Source organism: Trichosurus vulpecula, chromosome 4 (genome assembly GCF_011100635.1).
Source record: "Trichosurus vulpecula isolate mTriVul1 chromosome 4, mTriVul1.pri, whole genome shotgun sequence".
In the NCBI taxonomy this organism is placed as follows: Eukaryota; Metazoa; Chordata; class Mammalia; order Diprotodontia; family Phalangeridae; genus Trichosurus; species Trichosurus vulpecula.
Window position 1 is genome coordinate 82,006,106 of NC_050576.1, and position 20,253 is coordinate 82,026,358.

At 38.0% G+C, this 20,253-nt stretch overlaps 1 protein-coding gene and 1 pseudogene across 1 annotated transcript in view; both read right to left on the reverse strand.

The window, feature by feature from the left end:
• Window positions 1-20,253, reverse strand: part of TPR (translocated promoter region, nuclear basket protein) — an 81,874-nt gene that overhangs the window by 23,759 nt on the left and 37,862 nt on the right. The window contains 14 exon segments of the mRNA XM_036754725.1: window positions 994-1,192; window positions 1,777-1,917; window positions 2,488-2,698; window positions 3,178-3,308; window positions 5,854-5,985; window positions 6,110-6,247; window positions 6,706-6,853; window positions 7,875-8,059; window positions 8,173-8,376; window positions 14,673-14,789; window positions 15,547-15,566; window positions 15,569-15,637; window positions 15,640-15,697; window positions 16,643-16,809. Of these exon segments, the coding sequence (XP_036610620.1) occupies window positions 994-1,192; window positions 1,777-1,917; window positions 2,488-2,698; window positions 3,178-3,308; window positions 5,854-5,985; window positions 6,110-6,247; window positions 6,706-6,853; window positions 7,875-8,059; window positions 8,173-8,376; window positions 14,673-14,789; window positions 15,547-15,566; window positions 15,569-15,637; window positions 15,640-15,697; window positions 16,643-16,809 (1,920 nt within the window).
• Window positions 9,292-10,415, reverse strand: LOC118846323 (annotated as a pseudogene).

Sequence of the window (20,253 nt, forward strand, 5' to 3'; positions counted from 1 at the left end):
GGCTTGGTAGATAACAGTTTTTCAGAAAAAGTTCTGGAGGTTTTAGTGGACTGCTAACTCACTAAAGTCACCACAGTAACATAGCAGGCAAAAAAAAAATGAATTTGATTTCAGGCTGTATTAAGAAAGCCACAACTTTCAAGCAAAAAGAAACTGTTAAGCTGAAGAAAACTCAAAGGATGGTAAACAGAACAGTAAAGGGTCTTGAGCCCATGTCTTATAAAGAAAGATCAGTTGATGGAACTGGTGTCACTTAGTCTGTGGAAGATCTGACAGGACACAGTAGCTATCCTCAAGCACTATCATGGGGAAGAGTTATGTCATAGTGGAGATTTCTTTCAAGTATGGTTTGCGTTATACAGCTGATGAGAACCCTTCTAACCCTCAAATTCTGTCATCTATCCTTTACTATAAATTCCCATAACTGACATTTATAAATTCATTTCGGATATACTGCTTAGAAAGAAAATGTTCCCCCCACCCCCAATCTAACCAAAAACCAAGCTATATTTTACAACTGACAATGCCAGATTCTTTGGAAATAGGGTGGAAGGAAATCCTTGAACAAGAAAGCTGGTTCATGTCTCAGGATAACGATACGACCAAGTTAATAACAGAGGGGAACAATCTCACAAACCATGTATCAGTTTACTGATCAGTAGCATAAGTATTTGTTAGTAATGAAAAAATATAAATTAGGATGATAGGTAAAATTTCTATAAGTCCAAATCTTCAGGAATTAAAACTACTTCTTACCAACTAAAACAACATTTATTCAGCAAGTGCTATGGGTGAAGCACTATCGATTCTGTACATGTGACATTCTAATTAAGTTTTTATCAAGTGGGAATAGTCAAAAATCACTTCATCTTCTACTTCCTCACCTCCAATCACCACTCCAAATACCTAAGCCGCACACTGGTAAAATGTACGTAGAGCTTTGCTGTAATTATTATAAATTTCAAGCTCCAATAAATATAGGGATGTCATTACCAGCTAAGTGTGCCAGCTTTGCTTTGGCTGCAACAAGAGCCTTTCTTGTTTTGTCTTCCTTCTCAGTCATATGTTGCCGTAGCTGCTCCTCCTGTGTAGTTCTGTCTTGAAGATCCTGATGAAGACGTGAGAGTTCAGACTGAAGCTGTGTTATCTGTTCCTGAAGACTTCTAGCTTCAGCCTCTTTTTCAGATACTGTCTAAAGAAAAAAAAAAAAGAACTTTAAATAAAAGGAGCTAGCTACAGAAAATCAAGATGAGTTGTCAAACAGAACTACCAAATCTCAAAGAGAATTACAAATCTTATAATCAATACAAACTGTCATTACTTAAAATGAATACCTCAATGCATCAAGTAAATGAGTTTGGTATATATTTCTGTATGTATATAAAACAATGCAAGTAATCAAACAAACAAACAAAAAAAGCTAATGTTTTTATGCAGTGGGGTACAGTGAGTGAAAGAGAACTGGATCTGGAGTCAGAAAACCAATCCCAGACCAATCCCAGCTTTGTGACTCTGGGCAAATAAAAGCCTCAGTTTCCTTATGTGTAAAATGCAAGGCTGAACTAGATGCTCTTTAAGGGTTTCTCTAAATCTAAAATATAATGACTCTACAACATATCACTACCTTATGAATACGGGTATGAAAAATGACAAGGCTTATGATGTCACTATGAGGTAGATAAATTACTGTCACCATTGTACACACAACCATGTACTCCTTACACTGTCAGGAAGAGTTGGGACTATAGCTCTAATCTACTGTTCTCTTATACCTACCTTCTGAAGGTTCTCTATTTGATTCTCTAGAGATTTTGTTTTGATTTCAGCTTGGTTCAAAGTTTCTTTGAGCTCTTGCACTTCGTGTACAGATACCTGCTGTTCCAATAGTTCTCCAGAAGACTGAGAAGTCTCCATTACCTAAGAACATGACATTGTTTAAGTATCAACAACACACAGAACACAGTACATGATAAAGGGAATGTGTCTATGTTTCCTGACCTTAGGGTTCAAAAACAAAGCCTCAGAAGTCATTCAGATACAAATGAGATAAAAAAGTGATAACACGCATTTCTGTAATACTCAGATTATGTTCTTATTTCTAAAGGTAGCAGATATTAAACTAGATTACATTTCTTAACAGCTTTATATACCTATCGATAGAGACCTGTTTGCATATGTGTACTACAAACTTAAATTTGCAATGATCTACAAGGAGGCAAATTTAATGGCAGGAAAACAATCAACAAATGCTTTCAAACTCCTGTTTTGAAACATTATTTGTACCTCTTTATTAGTTATGATTTTTAGGTCACTATTCAAACAGAAAAACCACATTCATTCAAGTTTGTATTTTCATTTAAGGATACGAAACTACTGACTAATCCATGTATTTCAATCAATAATACATAAAAATTGTACAGGATTAATTACATTAAACTGAGTAAGAGTCAGCTTTATATTTTTTTAAACAACCACCTAAAACTTTACCTTATCATGTTGGGCCTTAAGCTCTTCATATTGAGTCTTGTATCTTCTTCCAATTTTCTTGACTTGAGTAATAGTTTTGACTTTTTCTTGTATATCAGCTACTTTGGCTTCTAAGTCCTTCTGGAGAGTTTCTTTTTCAGTTCTCATTTTATTTAATTCTTCCCTTAAGTTCTGGATTAAATTTTGGCTGGTGGTCAAAGATGCATTTGACCTAAAAAAAAAACCAAACAAAATTCATGAACATCTTGTTGGGAGAAAAAATATAAAACTCAAACCAATGTTAAACAAATTAACTTCAACTGTTCACATTTTTCTATTGCACAATTTTAGTCTATGTTTAATAGTTAAAGCATAACATGTCCTTTTAAAAACATGGTGTGTTTTGTTTGGTTAGCTCAAGGGATATTATACTAAGTATGTAACAGCGGTAAGCACTAAGCGTTGATTATTTTAAGATACAAGAAGAGGGTGAAATAGTAAAAGAAAATTTAAAGGTGTAGCATTGCTTAGTTCTATATTGAAAATGATGAGGAAAGCTACAACAGAGTGGAGGTCCTATGCCTTTATTTTCTCTTTAGAAAGATGTATCGCTAGCAGAGAACTCCTAGAGAATGGAGGGTAAAGTGGCATAGCTTATTTTGAAGCTTCTTTCAAATAAAAGGTTAAACTCAGAACCTCCTTCCACCATACCTTGCAATTTCAGCTTTAAGTCTTCCAGTTTCTTCAGTCAATTGCTGAATGCGTTTAGTATTTACTTCCTTCTCTGAAAGGAGCTTTCGACATTCTTCCAAATCTGGCTCTTTTTGCTGGCTTGCAAGATGCTGAAAAAGAACAAACTTCATAATTATGGTCTATTTTTTACCAAGCAAAGTCACACTTTATTAACTGCCTCTTATGTGCTATAGGAACACTGTCTTAGGGGCTGGACAAAAATCAAACTGTCCCTGCCCCCAAGAAGCTTTCATTCTACTGGGAGAGACATGATGTACATGTAAGTACAATCAAAATATATACAAGATAAATACAAGATAACTTTGGCTGAGGGACTAGCTGCTGGTAAGCTCAGTAAAGGCCTCGTTTCTGTTTTGAAGGAACTAATGATCAGAAGAGGCAGAGATGAAGATGGAAGTGGGAGTTGGACTGAAAATGGGAGACAAAAGATGGAATGTCATATGTGATGTCAGCTGGGCTAGACCATAAAGTTGGATGATGAGTAGTAATTCTAAAAAGCCTGGAAAGGCAAGGCAGGACTAGGTTTTGAAAAACTGTGACAGAAGAGTTTGTATTTGATCCTAGAGATTATCTTTTTATGGGAAAAAAAAGTGCTACAGATAGAGGCAGAGCTGTTTACACAGTCAATCAACTAGCATTTATTGAGCACCAACTATGTGCCAGGCACTGTACTAAGCACTGAAGATACAAATAAAAAGCAAAAACCAATTTCTGCCATCAAGGAGCTTATATCCTAATGGGAGAGAAAATATGCATAATTTGGTACAAACAAAATACATACAGACAGCATCAATGTTAAGGCAAACAGGTAGCGAAAAGGGAGTTGATTCTATGCACTGGATAGGTGGGTAGGTGGAAGAAGAGAGTACTTGAGTCAGGTCCTCAAGAATGAAAGGAACATCAATAGAGAGAGGGAGGGAGGGAAGGATTTAAGAAGAGGGGAAGATTTGAATAAAGGACCAGACAGGCAAAAGGACTCATGGGGATAACAGAATTTGCCTGAAACATAAAATAGTACCAGATATGGCACATAAAGGATAGTATAGAGGATCTTTTATAGTAATATAGGAACAGTTTATACTTTATTCAGCAGGTAATTGGTAATACTTAAGAGTTTTTGAAGGGGGATGATGTGATCAGAGGAATCCATGTGAAAGACTACACAGAAATACCATGAAGAATGTATTACAGATGGCAACAGCTGGAAAAAGGAATACTGGTTGAGATGTTATTACAATGGTCTTTGTAAGAAGTGATAAGAGCCATAACCAGGCTGGAAAGGAAGAGGGAAGGATATAAGATATTAGGAAACTGATCTGACTGAACACGCAGAGTCTCAATGACTCCCAAAGCACCAAGCTTCGTAATAGTCCCACCCTTATCACTTAGTGTCAGTGTAACCTTGGCCAAGTCAGGTAACTCTCTAAGGCCTGTTTCTAAATCAGTAAAATGAGGGGGTTGGATTAGATGATCTCTAAGATGATTAACTTCAGAGAGACAGCACTGTATGATAGTGAAAAAAGCAATGGAATTGGAATCAGAAGGCTAGAGTTGTAGCTCCTTCACTAGAGCTTGAGACCCTGGACAAAATCTAATTTCCTCTGTACCTCTATTGTCTCACCTATAAACTGGGGATAACTGCCTAACCTACCTACCTCAGGGTGCAGGGATCAAAGGATACAAAATCTGAAAAACTGCTCAACAAATATAAGGTATGAATACCAGCCTATTCAGTAATTGCAAAGAAATTACTTCATGTATCATCAGTTCTTAATGTCTACCAATCTGACCCGTCTACCAATCTGTCTAGTTAAGACTGTGGTTTATTTAGCCCTGTACTCCTGTACACAGTGCCTTGAAACTAAGTGCTTGCTAAATATTTGTGGAATTAATGTATTTCATGAATAGAATAAAAACCAAAGACAATTTGGGTATTGGGGGACATTAACAACAAGTGGCTTAAAAGCTGGAAGAAACAAGTACAGGCTAAGTTTGAAGGAAAGGACTTGCTATCCAGCATAGACACAAATCTGTACCATCATGAGTAATGTTATAGAAGGCTTTCATTGTAGCAGCAGAAATACTTTTTCTTATTATTTCTCAAACAATCTTACTCCATTAAAGTAACTTTTTGGGAGGGGGGGGGGTAGAGAGTGCAGAATAAGAGGGAGAATGGACTAGTGATTTCATCAGTAGAGCAAACTCCTTGTTTGGACACTTCTAATATCAATATAGTTCTGTAACCGCTTGGCAACTTAAGAGTCTTAGAGAGCAGGGTCAAACTCAAATAGAAAAGGATCCCTACTGGCTGTATATTGACTTAGAAAACTACAAATTAATATGATCTCTTGTTGTACTGTATTTTTACTGATGTTGTTAAGCATTTCCCAATTATATTTTAATCTATTTCCCTTCATTTAGTAGTCACTTCAACTTGGTGGCTGGAAAGTTTGACACCTCTTTTCTTAAGAGTTACCTGGAGCAGAGAAATGATTCAACCAGTCACATAGCTACTGTATATCAAAGGTGAATCTTCCTAACTTTGAGACTATTCACTAGGCCATGCTACTTCTCAAAAGTTAATTTTAATTCTCTAAATTATTTGCTTAACAATTTTATGAATGGGTTACTCACCTGGTTACGTGCTTTCCAGCGTTTGACATCTTCTTCTAGCAACTTCTTCTCTGCTTGCAACATACCACTTTTCTCACTCAGTTCGGCATTTGATTCTTGTAATGGTAAGATATCTAACTCCAGTTTCCTGACCTGAAAAACAAAACACCTTAACAGTACAAATCTGGCTAACATAAATGAACATAACATTTAGCAAACTTAAAATCACATGCTCCTCCTCCTGCTTCCTTAATGCGTGAATTAGCAAGTTACAAACCTTTGCTTGCATCTGCTGTAGTTCTTGTTCTAGCCTTTCTTTTTCTTCCCTCAATATCTTATTGGTTTCGATAAGTACATTCATTGTTTCAGTTTTTTTCATCAGTTCTTCATGCTGAGCCATTGTTTTTGCGGTTACCTAAGGGTTAAACAAAATAACCCAGAAAAAACACAAGATTATACGCATCTTTTGCTTGGGGGGAGGTGGGAGAGGGAAGTTGGCACGTTTATCATTTACTCTAATAAGATTCAAAATGAGAAAGTAGTGCTATGTTTCTGAGTTAGCATTACAGTGGAAAGGAATACACTTTTTAAAGTCTTTGTTATAACATATGATTATATTTCTAATGTGGTATACATTCATCTATGTTTGTGACCAGGCTCAAGAATGGGAATCAGTACAAAACAAATGTTAATGTTTCCTTCATAGCTTAAAGTGAAAGAATCCATGTGAATATGAATCAAAGAAAGATTAGTTTGAAAGGCAAATGCAATTCTGGTAAAAGATTTGGGATGGTGGGGGTGTGGTAAAAATTGTTAATTTTGTTTGCTTTCAAAGTAATATTAAAAAAAACCCAAATCACTAAAGGCATATACCTGGACTTTCTCCCTCTCAGCATTTAGACTATCCTGCAGCTCCTGAAGCTCTCTTTCTAGGAGCTCTACCCGCTGTCTGTAACGCAAGCTTTCTACTTGGGCCACTTCAAACCTGGTTTCCGCAATTTCTTTTTCTCTCCGTATAAACCTGTAGCAAGAAAAACATTTAAGGTATTTATGAAATGTCTGCCTTCATGGATCTTATCTAAAAGTAACATAGCCTAAACTTTTAGTGCTGACAACCCTGTGTTTCAAATCTTTAAGGACAAGATAAAAACTAATATAGAATATAATTCCTGCACAGAAAATGACCAAAAATGTTTAAAATGGTGCCAAACCATTTTATTTTTTTCCTTTTGCATCAAAAACACATGGATAGAACTAGATCTAGACCAACGTATATGTGAAGCATGAACCCTCTACAACATATGTCCAACATCCAAGTGAATAAAAATGGACAATGGAATTTTGCTTTGCTCTGCAGGGGTATATGGACTGGGCCTATAATTTCACTGGTATGGGGAACTCCCTCTATCAATACAGGTTAGCACCTTCTCTATAACTCATAGAAAGTTGCTTTCGGTGCTGGAAGGTGATGTGACTTCTCCAGGATTATAAAGTTAGTGGGTCAGAAGTGAGATTACAAGCTGGGGCTTCCTGGTTTTGAGGCTAGGTCTTTATCCACTAGGCAATGTTCTCCTTTGAATGTGAATGCTAAAAATATGTTAGGCTGAGGATTCTTAAATTCCTAATTCAGATCAGAACCTAAAAAGAGAATTTAGTTGAAGCCCAAAAATTCTGACAGAAATGCGTGGTACCTGTTTTGCTTATGAATAACTTCAGAGAAATAAAACTTAGGGTAAGAGTACATAAGACTAAGTTATCACCTACAGTAAACTAACCTGCAGATAGAATATATAGCATTACAAACACAGAATCAATATTCCAAAGCACAGAATAACTTTTTTAAGGCTAAGTTTTTTAAAAGACCATTGTCATTTAAAATCATAGACAGACTATAGCATTATGAACACAGAATCAAAAAATCCCCTCTTTCCATCTCCTACATTAAAAATGCATAGGAAAGAAAGAACTTGGAAAATTTAACCCCTGAAAAGTGGATGTATTCCAAGGCACAGAAGCAAATTTTCTTGAATGTATTTCATTACCTGAGAATTTCTAAGATTTGTTCTTGAGACTTGCCTTCTTCATTCAGAGATACATTTAATGAACCCTGCACACCTTCCTTCATAGAGGTCACGACCTTGTCACTTAATTTTTCAATCTGATCATGAAGTAACCTATTTTGTTTCTCTAAATCTTCACAGCGAGAGACACACTTGGCAGCTTCATCCTGTAAACAAAAAAAGTGTTGTCATAACTTTTTTTTAGTCTTATTGATGATGGTCATTTGAAAAACAGCCTTAAAAAATCACTTAACATTTTCATGTCTACAAAGGAATGTACCTTTAACATTCTCTCTCTTTCCTCCCAAGAGGCTTTACACTCCAACAATTGTGATTCTGCTTTTTGAGCTGTTTCTTCCAACTGCTGACGCACTAATAAGTTTTTAGAAACTTGTTCTTTGGCAGCCTGCAAAGCTTCCACATCAGCAGCATGTAGCATCAGCTCCCGTTCATACTTATTCTGAGCTTCTATTGCTATTTTAGCCTGTAATAAGTTACAAAAAAATAAATTAACATCTATAAGGCCATCCTGAGGTCCTTAGAAAGAAAACATGTTGGTGAAAAGCTACTGAATATTTTTATGGCTCCCTACTATTTTAGTTAACTGTTTAAAAATTTTTTTTTTTGATTTACAAGTGAATTTTACTAAACATTTAAAGAACAACTAAGCCCAATATTATATAATCCATATATAAAAATAGGTGGAGTCCTACCAAATTCCTTTTGCAACACAAATATGATACTGATATCTAAACCAGGGAAAAACAAAAACAGATAAAGAAAACTTTATAGTTTTCCCTAATGAATATTGATACAAAATTTTAAATGAAATACGAGTAAGGAGATTACAGCAATATATCACAAGGATCATACACTATGACCAGGTGGGATTTATTACTAGGAATGTAGGGCTGGCTCAATATTAGGGAAACTATCAATATAATTGACCATATCAATAACAAAACCAATAGAAATCATCTGATTTTCTCATGAGACTAATGAAAACAATGAGACAAAGTTTCTGGAAATTAATAATCAATTTATGTTTTTGATAGTATTTTTCCCCAATTACAGGTCAAGACAATTTTTTTTCTTTTCCTGTATTTTTTCTAGCAGACAATTTACATAAAATCCCCCTTTAATTTAGTGTGACAACTTCCCATGATAAACTACTTAAAGAGCAGCTTTGGTCAAGAACAGAATGAAATAGCCAAACAAAAACATATCACTGCTGATTTTTAAAACCAATACATTCACCAATTACGTTAAAAAAAAAAAAAAACATCTGCAAGGGATATCTTCTCAGTTTTGACTTGTGGTAGGGTCTTTCCCATCTTCATGCAAATGCTGGAGCTGCATTCTGTCAATGTCTGTCATGCTAGAGAATGGAAATACCGCTTCACATGATTTGTAGCCCCTGGATCGAAGACTCTAAAGTCTTGAAATCCCAAGTTGTCATTGCTCCATCAATGCCAGTGGTGCAAAATCTGCAGCAGTCTTGCTTGTCCACTTCATAAATAGACACTTGGGTCATACTGTTTTGGTGTAGCATGTCTAAAGCAGTGTTGCGATCCTCAGTTGTGGCTCTCTTGTCCATGTTGTGGGAGCGTTCCATGGCAGATGTTGCATTGGATGCTCTGTTTTGGAATGTCTAACTTGGAGACGAAGGTCAAGGAGCCACGATCATCATAATTAAAGAGCATTGGGCAGCAGTCATGGCCAGCAGCCACCACGCTTACTCTCAGAGACAAACAACACACTCAGGAGTGGAAGGAACTCTGTTTTCAGCTGTGAAACCATCATGTTTTTGGAGGCATTGGCAACTGATATAGTACTATCATGGCTGACCCAAAAGAGGCGGTTTCCACTGGCAGAGAAACTAACTCCATGGACCCAACCACCACTTCCAGTACCACCAAACTCTGACATCAGTTGACCAAAGGCATCTTGGTACCCCAATGGAGTGGCTGGCTTTTCATCAACTTCTTTAAAGTAGGCAGAAAAAAACTCTGCATTTTAAGTCACAAGATCCAGCAGCCAACAAAACATTGTTGGGATGCCAAGTCCAAACTAAGGACCGTAGAACGAATTGCTTTTTAATGTGTTTGCTCACCGACCAGGTTCATTTTCAGACTCAAAGTAGCACAAGGAAATCAGTCGAGCTCCACTACCTACAGCAATTTATTCTCCAGAGGAGACCATTTTACAAAGGTGGCTGCATGATTGAGCCCTCGGGATCACCAGGGTTAGTTTCCAGATGCCATCTTTCTGACCCAGACATAGGCATTACGGTCTGCACCAAAGTTACAATTCGATCGCTCTGGGAGCCCAGTCAATACTTGTGATGGGTCCATTGTGTTCCTTCAGTTCATGGGCTTTCACCCACTGGTTCCCATTCTTCTTGTAAATGTGGACTTCATGATTATTAGGGCTAAGGGCAATCTGAGCACAATCTCTGTTCCAAGCATGGCAGGTGATTGGCTCTAGTAAAAATTGATGTAAGAACATTATTCTTAGTGTTTTCAAAAGGGAAAAAGCTGGGATGGGGAGGGTGCGGACAGGCCCCGGAGGCAAGAAGATTGGCGGACTCTGGTCAGTTGACACGCGAATAAGCTCCGCGGGGCAGTGGAAGGTCAAGACAATTTTAGCATTCATTTTCATAAGAATTTGAGTTCCAAATTTTTCTTTCTCCCTCTCCCCACTCCCTTTCTCTGAAAGGAAGGCAATTTGATACGGGTTACACATATGTTATCATATAAAACATATTTCCATATTAGTCACAGTTGTGCAAGAAGAAATATCAAAAGAAAAAAAAAACGAAAAATAAAGTAATGTGAAAAAATATGTTTCATCTCTATTCAGAGTTCATCAGTTCTTTATCTGGATGTGGATAGCATTTTCCTCCACAAGTCCTTTGTACTTGTCTGGGATCACTGTGTTGCTGAGAAGAGCTGAGTCATTCATAGTTGATCATCACACAATGTTGCTGATACTGTTTACAATGTTTTTCTGGTTCTGCTCATTTCACTTTGCATCAGTTCGTACAAATCCTTCCAGGTTTTTAAAAAATCTGCCTGCTCATCATTTCTTATTGCATAATAGTACTCCATTACATTCATATACCACAGCTTGTTTAATCATTCCCCAAATGATAGGCATCCCTTCAGCTTCCAATATCTTGTCACCACAAATAGGGATGCTATAAACGTTTTTGCATATATACATCCTTTCCCCCTTTTTATGATGTCTTTGGGATACAGATCTAATACTGGTACTGATGGAGCAACGGGTATGCACAGTTTGGTTGTCCTTTGGGCATAGTTCCAAATTGCTGCTCAGAGTGGTTGGATCAGTTCACAACTCTATGAATAGTGCATTAGTGTCCCAATTTTCCCACATCCTTTCCAACATTTATTATTTTCTTTTTTTGTCTCATTAGCCAATCTGATGATAGATGTGATGTGGTTCCTCAGAGTTTTTTTAATTTGCATTTCTCTAAAGAAAAATATTAAGAGCACTTCTTCATATGCCTATAGAAAGCTTTGATTTCATCTGAAAACTGCTTGTTCATATCCTTTGACCATTTATGAATTGGGGAATGGCTTGTACTTATAAATTTAACTCAGTTCTCTAAATAGTTGAGAAATGAGGCCTTTATCAGAGACACTTGCTGTAAAGATTATTTCCCAGCTTTTTGCTTTCCTTCTAATCTTAGTTGCATTGGTTTTGTTTGTATAAAAGCTTTTAAGATTTAATATAATAAAAAATTCTCTACTTTACATTTTTGTAATGTTCTCTATCTCATTTGGTGACAAATTCTTCCTTTTCATATATTTGAGTAGACTATTCCCTTGCTCGTCTAATTTGCTTATGGTATCAACCTTTATGTCTAATCTACCTTTTCTAATATCGATTCACCTCCTTAGTGTTCTTCTTGTTATTTTTTCCACTGGACTTATCAAGTTCTGTGAGGGGACAGTTGAGGTCCCCCACTAGTATAGTTTTGTTGTCTGTTTCTTCCTGCAACTCACTTAACTTCTCTTTTAAGAATATGGATGCTATACCACTTGGTGCACATAATATTTAGTACTAATATCGTTTCATTGTCTATGGTACCTTTTAGCAAGAAATAGGTTCCTTCCTTACCTCTAAATTTAATTAGATTCATGTTGCTTTTGCTTTGTCTAAGATCAGGATTGCTACCCCTGCTTTTTTTACTTTAGCTGAAGCATAAGAGTCTGCTCCAGCCCCATATCTTTACTCTGGTTGTGTGTCTCTCTTCAAATTTGTTTCTTGTAAACAACAGATTATAGAATGAATTCTGATTTTTGATCCACTCTGTTTCCATTTTAATGGGAGAGTTGATCCCATTCACAATTAGGATTACTGTGTATTTCCTTCCATCCTATTTTTCCTCCTGTTTGTCCTCTCCTTTCACCCTTTCTTCCTCGACAATGCTTTGCTTCTGTCTACTACTGCCCCTGGTCTGCCCTCTCTTCCTATCAGGTCTCACCCCCCAAACCTCCCCCTCAACGTATTCTCCTCCCCCTCCTACTTTCTTGCTGGGTAAAGAGATTTGTTATTCAGCTGATTAGTGTACATTATTCCCTCTTTGAGCCAATACTGCGGAGACTAAGGTTCAAGGATCTGCTATGGCCCACCCTCCCATCTTTCCCTCCACTATAATAGGTTTTTCATGCCTCTTCATGTAAATAATTTACTCCATTCTACCCTACCCTGCCTTTTACACCCAGTGAACTCCTCTTTCTCCTCCCTTTTTTTTTGTCATTCCTCAAATTCATCTTATATCCGTATCCTCTCTGTATATTCCTTCTAGGTGTATTATTAGTAGTACATTTTTAAGAAATATGAGTATCAGTCGTCCCAGGTAGGGATGTAAACAGTTCAACTCCAGAGTCCCTTATGTTTTCTTTTCCTTTATTTTTAGGCTTCTCTTGGGTCTTGATATTGGAGATCAAATTTTTTGTTCAATTCTGGTCTTCTCCTTATAAAAGATTGTAAATCCTGTCTATTTCTTGGCCATTTTTTCTCAAATTATTATCTTAATTCCTGAGTAGGTGATTCTTGAATTGCCTTTCTAGCTCCTTTGCTTCTGGAATGTCATGTTTCATGACCTCTGATCCTTTAATGTGGCAGCTGCTAAGTCCTGTGTAATCCTGGATTGTGTGCTCCCACATTTGAATTGTTTTCTTGGGCTACTTGCAGTATTTTTTCCCTTGACCTGGTAGGTCGTTGAAATTTGGCTATAATGTTCCTTGGAGTTTTTATTTTGGGATCTCTTTTGCTAAGGTGACCACTGTATTCTTTCAATGCTTATTTTGCCCGCTAGTTCCAGAATATCAAGGCAGTTTTCCTTGATAATATCTTGAGACATGATGGAGGTCCTCCTTTTGATTTAAAGCTTTCGTATAGTCCAATGATTCTGACATTATCTCACTTGGATCTATTTTTCAGGTCAGTTTGTTTTTTCCAAGGAGGTATTTTATATTTTCTCCAATTTTTTCTTTCTTTGAATTGGTTTTGATTCTTGATGTCTATAAAAGTGATTAGCTGCCACTTGCCCAATTCTAACTTTTAAGTTGTTTCCTCAGCTAGCTTTTGTACTTCCTTTTCCATTTAGCCAATAGTACTTTTTTAAGGAGTTATTTTCTTCGGTGGTTTTTTGTTTATCTCCTTTTCTATTCGGACCAATTCTATTTATTAAGCAGTTTTCCAAGGCCGTTGACTCTTTTTTTCTAATTCTTTTGCATCACTCTCATTTCTTTTCCCATTTTTTTTCCTATCTCTCTAAATGATTTTTTTAAGCTCCTTTTTGATCTTCCATGAATTCTTTCTGGGCTTGAGACGACTTCCTGTTTTTCTTTGGGGTGTTGCCATAAGTGTTTTGACACTGTTGTCCGCGTCTGAGTGTGTATTGGTCTTCCTTGTCACCATAACTTTGTATGGTTAGATTTTTTGTTGTTGTTGGTTTTTGCTCATCTTTTTGGCCTTTTTTCCTTCTTTTAAAGCTGATCTGTGCTCCTGCGATGGAAGGGGCATTGTCTCAGGCTTCTTGTGCCAGGTGGTGCAGGCTGTGGCCACTTATCTGGTGCTGCATTGATGTTGCCCTGAGGCCCACAGGGGACCCTCTTGTCTGTTGCTGCACTGACGGGGTGGGGTGTCATTGGGATGGGGGGGGGGGTTTCTAGCAGCTTACTGAGGCTGACAGGGTCTTTCTGTGTTTCCCTGGGGCTACACTGAAGCATGTGGCAATATGCTGCTGGCAACTGTCTGTCTGTCCAGGACTATGCTGAAACACATGGTAGTTCTTAGAGTTGGAGTCTGCCCATTTCCCTGGCTGTGCAGAGGTACATAGTGGGGTCCTGGTATTAAGGTTTGCCTGCTCCACCACACAGGGGCTTAGGATCTCCCACTGGTTTGCTGGGATGCTTCCTGTACTGAACTGAGTGCCGCTTATACCTGAGTGCCACAGACCTTTCCTAGTGATCTTCCAGGTTTCTTGGGTTAAAAGATTATTTTACCCCATCTTTTTGTAGCTTCTGTTGTTCCATGACTTGTTTTGGGGTTCTATTTTATGGTTTAGAGGAGAATATGGGAGAGTCAGGGAGATTTACAGCTTACTCTGCCATCCTGGCTCCTGGAAGTCCAAATAATCAATTTATTAATTAGGCTAGCTGTCAATCACTAAACTGATGGCCAGTGTTTTCTCTCAGTAACCAAAGATCTGAAATAACTATTTTTAAAACCATAACTACTTACTTGTTCCTGACAATCACGTCTGGCTTGCTGCTCATTACTCAAAGCTGTGCTTGCTCTCTGAAGAGCTTCCTGAACTTCATTTTGAACACTGGACAGAGTCTTCTTTAATTCAGATAGCTATAGCAGGAAAGAAAAAAAAACCCAAATTAATTGTGTACTTGCTTTAAAATTACAAAAATAAAATTTAGAAAACTTTTGCACTATAAAACAGTGGTTTCAATCTCAAATAGAAATAGGGCCATTAAACTATACTAAGGATCCCTGCAAGGTTGCATACTGACTTAAAAAAACAACATATTAACATCATCTATGTTGTAATGTATTTTTACTCATTTTTTAATTATTTCCCAATTACAGTTTCTGGTTTGGGATCCACCAGTCTTGCTGGCAGATAATGCTTATGTTTGACAGCTCTGGTGTAAAGGTAAGACAAGAAGACATGTATAACAGTTGGTGATTTGAAATTATCTCTATAGCTACAGGTAAACAATTAGTAAGTTGTGATAATTATGTTTTTTTTAATTTTGTTTTTTGGCAGGGCAATTGGGGTTAAGTGACTTGCCCAAGGTAACATAGCTAACATGTGTCAAGTGTCTGAGGCTGCATTTGAACTCAGGTCCTCCTGACTCCAGGGCCGGTGCTCTACTGACTGAGCCACCTAGCTGCCCTTAAGTTGTGATAATTATAAACAGGGGCTAAAACAAAGGGCCAGGAGGGCAGTTTTTAAGTGCAAGCATGAAAGCTGCAGAAGAAAAGTGGAATAAAGCAGCAAATCACATGTCGGTTATCTTGAAAGCTAGTAATAAGAAGAGAAGCATAGAAGAGAGAAGCCACAATTTCTCACAAAGGAAACAGGCTGACACTCAAGTCTTACCTGCTGCTCCATACTCTCACAGCTCTGCATTTTTCATCTTGAAGTTCTTGTTTTTCCTTCTCTGCTTCCATTAGTTTTTTTTCTAGTTGTGCCGATACTCAGCTGAGTCTTTTAAACGAGCTTCAACATTCTTACGTACCTCTTCTGTCACCTTGCCATAAGACAACAGAAATAAGAAGTAAAAAAATAATAGTACAATTAATTTTAGGTTATACCAGACTTGACACCCTGAGACAAAATCAACATTACCATGTGAAGGTGACGGGTGTGACAGTCTACTTGCCTTATGGTTCTATAAAAATTCTTGTATAATCTTTAGTACTAAAACTGACAACACCAAATGTCCCTTCCCTGACTACTACTGCCAGGTACCCCCAAATATCAGCCCTAGCTTCCTTATGTCCCCATTCACTCAAACCTAGTTCTCCCTTATGTCTACCCCTCCATCTTGTTAAATGGACCTGTGCCCTCCCCCTCTATCAATTTACTTTTTATCTATTTTCTTTTTAATTTTCCAAGGAGCTGTTTTTCCCCAATATAAGTTCCTCAAAGGGAAGAATTGCTATAGATTTTTTTGTCTGGGATTTCCCCAGCACATAGCAGAAAGTCTCTCTCACAGTAGGTTTTTAATAAATGCTTGAGTAAACTGAGCATACCAATCACTTATACATGTACTCAGGAACCAACAGTCTACAGAGATTCCCGTGACACAGAGATTAGGTGACTCATGAGTCCAAGGTCACAGTCAGTTACGTGTCTGAGATGGACTTGAAAAACAATATTCAAACTACCAAGTATAATCTGTCTAACCTGTGACTAAAATGGGAATATGTATATAAACTTGATTGACAATAACTTCTAAAATGGTTAACAGGAAGAATATTAACTGAAAAGGCTCAACCACTGAAAAGTAAGTAGAATGAAGAAAAAATCAAAGTCAATTAAAAATTTACTAATAAAAGTACAACGTGAAACGAATCTTTACTACTAAAAGTATGCTTGAAATAAATAATGGCTGTTAACATACATTAATTACATATACCAAGTTTTCAACAGATTTTAGACCTGTCATTGTACTTCACGTTATATTGCTTACTTGTTTTTCCTTGTTTAGGATTCCTCTAAGCTAAGAACCATAGCTCTGATACTGTTCCACATTACTAAACTTGTCTTGAGTCTTTCTTTCAGGTCATGTAATCTGCTCTTCAGCTTGCCTTAGTTGACTTATAAGATCATCTATGTCTTCTTTAGTACTAGGCTGACCTAAAAGAACGATATTTGAATCAATATATAAAGGAAAAAGAAGCAGTATGTTCCTTACAGATATTTCAGGACACAATTCAATTGAAGATGTTTAAATGTCAATATGTGGTCACAGGGGGGCGGAGCCAAGATGGCAGCTGGTAAGCAGGGAATAGCGTGAGCTCTGTACGAGTCCCTCCAAAAACCTATAAAAAATGGCTCTGAACCAATTCTAGAAACGGCAGAACCCACAAAACAGCAGAGGGAAGCAGGGCTCCAGCCCAGGACAGCCTGGATGTCTCTGGGTGAGGTCTATCCCACACGGAGCTGGGAGCTGGGAACGGAGTGGAACAGAGCCCAGCCTGAGCGGCGTGGACCAACAAGACCAGCAACCGGGCAAGCATGCCCTAGCGCCCCTGAATCAGTGAGCTGCGGCAGTTTACGAGACTTCTCAAACCCACAAACACCAAAGACTGCGAGAAGGTTGTGGGAAAAGCTGCAGGAGTGGAAGGAGTTCGCAGTCGGCTTCCAGCCCCGGGGGGCAGCGGAGGTGGGGCAGGCTACCGCTGCTGCTGCTTCTGGCCCAGGCCCACCTGGTGGGAGGAATTAAGTGGCGGATCAGAGCAGGAGTGCACAGCCTGCTGAACATCTAAGCCCAGCCCGGGCTGGGGGTTCTTGGGGAAGGAGGAGTGCTGTGTGACAGAGCTGGCACCTCCCCCCCAAACGTGGAACATAGAACTCGTTAGTCTGCAAGCAGTCATACCCCACTGAAAAACTCAAGGGTCAAGTAGTTGGTTGGGAGTATGGCCAGGCAGCGAAAGCACACCCAGATTCAGTCTCAGACTTTGGATTCTTTCGTTGGTGACAAAGAGACCAAAATATACAGCCTAAAGAAGTCAACAAAGTCATAGAGCTTACAACAAAAGCCTCCAAGAAAAACATGAACTGGTCCCAGGCCATGATAGAGCTCAAAAAGGATTTGGAAAAGCAAGTTAGAGAAGTAGAGGAAAAATTGGGAAGAGGAAATGAGAAGGATGCAAGGAAAACCATGTAAAACAAGTCAATGACTTTGCTAAAGGAGACCCAAAAAAATACTGAAAATACACTGAAGAAAACAACACCTTAAAAACAGACTAACTCAAATGGCAAAAGAGCTCCAAAAGTCAATGAGGAGAAGAATGCCTTGAAAGGCAGAATTAGCCAAATGGAAAGGAGGTCCAAAAGACCACTGAAGAAAATACTACTTTAAAAATTAGATTGGAGCAAGTGGAAGCTAGTGACTTTATGTGAAATCAGGATATTATAAAACAGAACCAAAGGAATGAAAAAATGGAAGACAATGTGAAATATCTCCTTGGAAAAACCACTGACCTGGAAAATAGATCCAGGAGAGAGAATTTAAAAATTATTGGACTACCTGAAAGCCATGATCAAAAAAAGAGCCTAGATACCATCTTTCAGAAATTTATCAAGGAGAACTGCCCTGATATTCTACAGTCACAGGGCAAAATAGAAATTGAAAGAATCCATCGATTGCCTCCTCAAATGGATCCCAAAAAGAAATCTCCCAGGAATATTGTCGCCAAATTCTAGAGCTCCGAGATCAAGGAGAAAATATTGCAAGCAGCCAGAAAGAAACAATTTGAGTATTGTGGAAACCCAATCAGAATAACCCAAGATCTGGCAGCCTCTACATTAAGAGATCGAAGGGGCTTGGAATACGATATTCCGGAGGTCAATGGAGCTAGGATTAAAACCTAGAATCACCTACCCAGCAAAACTGAGTATCATGCTCCAAGGCAAATATGGATTTTCAATAAAACAGAGGACTTTCAAGCTTTCTCAGTGAAAGACCAGAACTGAATAGAAAATTTGACTTTCAAACACAAGAATCAAGAGAAGCATGAAAAGGTAATCAAGAAAAAGAACAAGAAAAAGAAAATTGCAAGGAATTTACTAAAGGTGAACTGTTTTGTTGACATTCCTACACGGAAAGATGACGAGTATGATTCATGAAACCTCAGTATTAGGGTAGCTGAAGGGAATATGCATACATATATGTTTATGTATACATATGGGTGAATGTATGTATGTATATATATCTCTGTGTGTGTGTGTGTGTGTGTGTGTGTGTGTGTGTATATATATATATAGATATCTATATATAGAGACAGAGAGAGAGAGAGAGAGAGAGAGAGAGGACACAGGGTGAATTGAAGATGAAGGGAAGATATCTAAAAGAAATAAAATCAAATTAAGGGATGAGAGAGGAACATACTGAGAGAGGGAGATAAGGAGAGATAGAATGGGGTGGATTATCTCACATAAAGGAGGCAAGAGCAAGCAGTTCTGTGAGAGGAGGGAAGAGGGCGGATGAGGGGGGAAATGAGTGAACATTGCTCACATCAGATTTGGCCTAAGGAGGGAATACCATATATACCCAATTGGGAATCTTACCCCACAGGAAAGAAGAGGGAAGAAGATAAAAATAAATGGGGGGGATGACGGAGGTAGGGCTGATGGGGGTGGAGGTAGTCAAAAACAAACACTTTCAAAAGGGGACAGGGTCAAGGGAGAAAATTCAATAAAGGGTGATGGGTTGGGAAGGAGCAAAATGTAGTTAGTCTTTCACAACATGAGTATTGTGGAAGGGTTATACATAATGATACACATGTGGCCTATGTTGAATTGCTTGACTTCTTAGGGAGGGTGGGTGGGAAGGGAAGAGGGGAGAGAATTTGGAACTCAAAGTTTTAAAAACAGATGTTCAAAAACAACAAAAAATGTTTTTGCATGCAACTAGAAAATAAGATACACAGACAATGGGGTGTAGAAATTATCTTGCCCTACAAGAAAGGAAGGGAAAAGGGGATAGGAGGGGAGTGGGGTTACAGAGGGGAGCGCTGACTGGGGAACAGGCCAACCAGAATATATGCCATCTTGGAGTGGGGGGAGGGTAGAAATGGGGAGAAAATTTGTAATTCAAACTCTTGTGAAAATCAATGCTGAAAACTAAATATGTTAAATAAATTAAAAAATAAAAAAATTAAAAATTAAAAAAAAATATGTGGTCACAGTTGTAAAGCAGTGAAACTCATAGAGAAACAGCATCTAACTCGAAGAAGTTTACACTCTACTCTGTGTGATGGCTCAATCTATTCCCATGTTTGAGATTCCTCTCACCTTTTAAAAATCCAAAATACCACCTGAAGTCTTCTTTAACCACCCCCTACCCAAATGCTTTGTTTCTAACTGCACTTCTATGTAATATAGTTTTTATAAATATTTGTCTTTGGGTCTATTCTCCTCCCTTCCCCCACAATTTGATTGTAAGTTTCATGAAGGCATGTCTGCAATACCTCCTCTTGCACCAAGCAAAAGGTTGGTACACAAGAGGTACTTAATAATAAATGGTGAACAAATTAATGTTTAAAGATATAGAAGTCCAAGTATTATGCTTTCCGC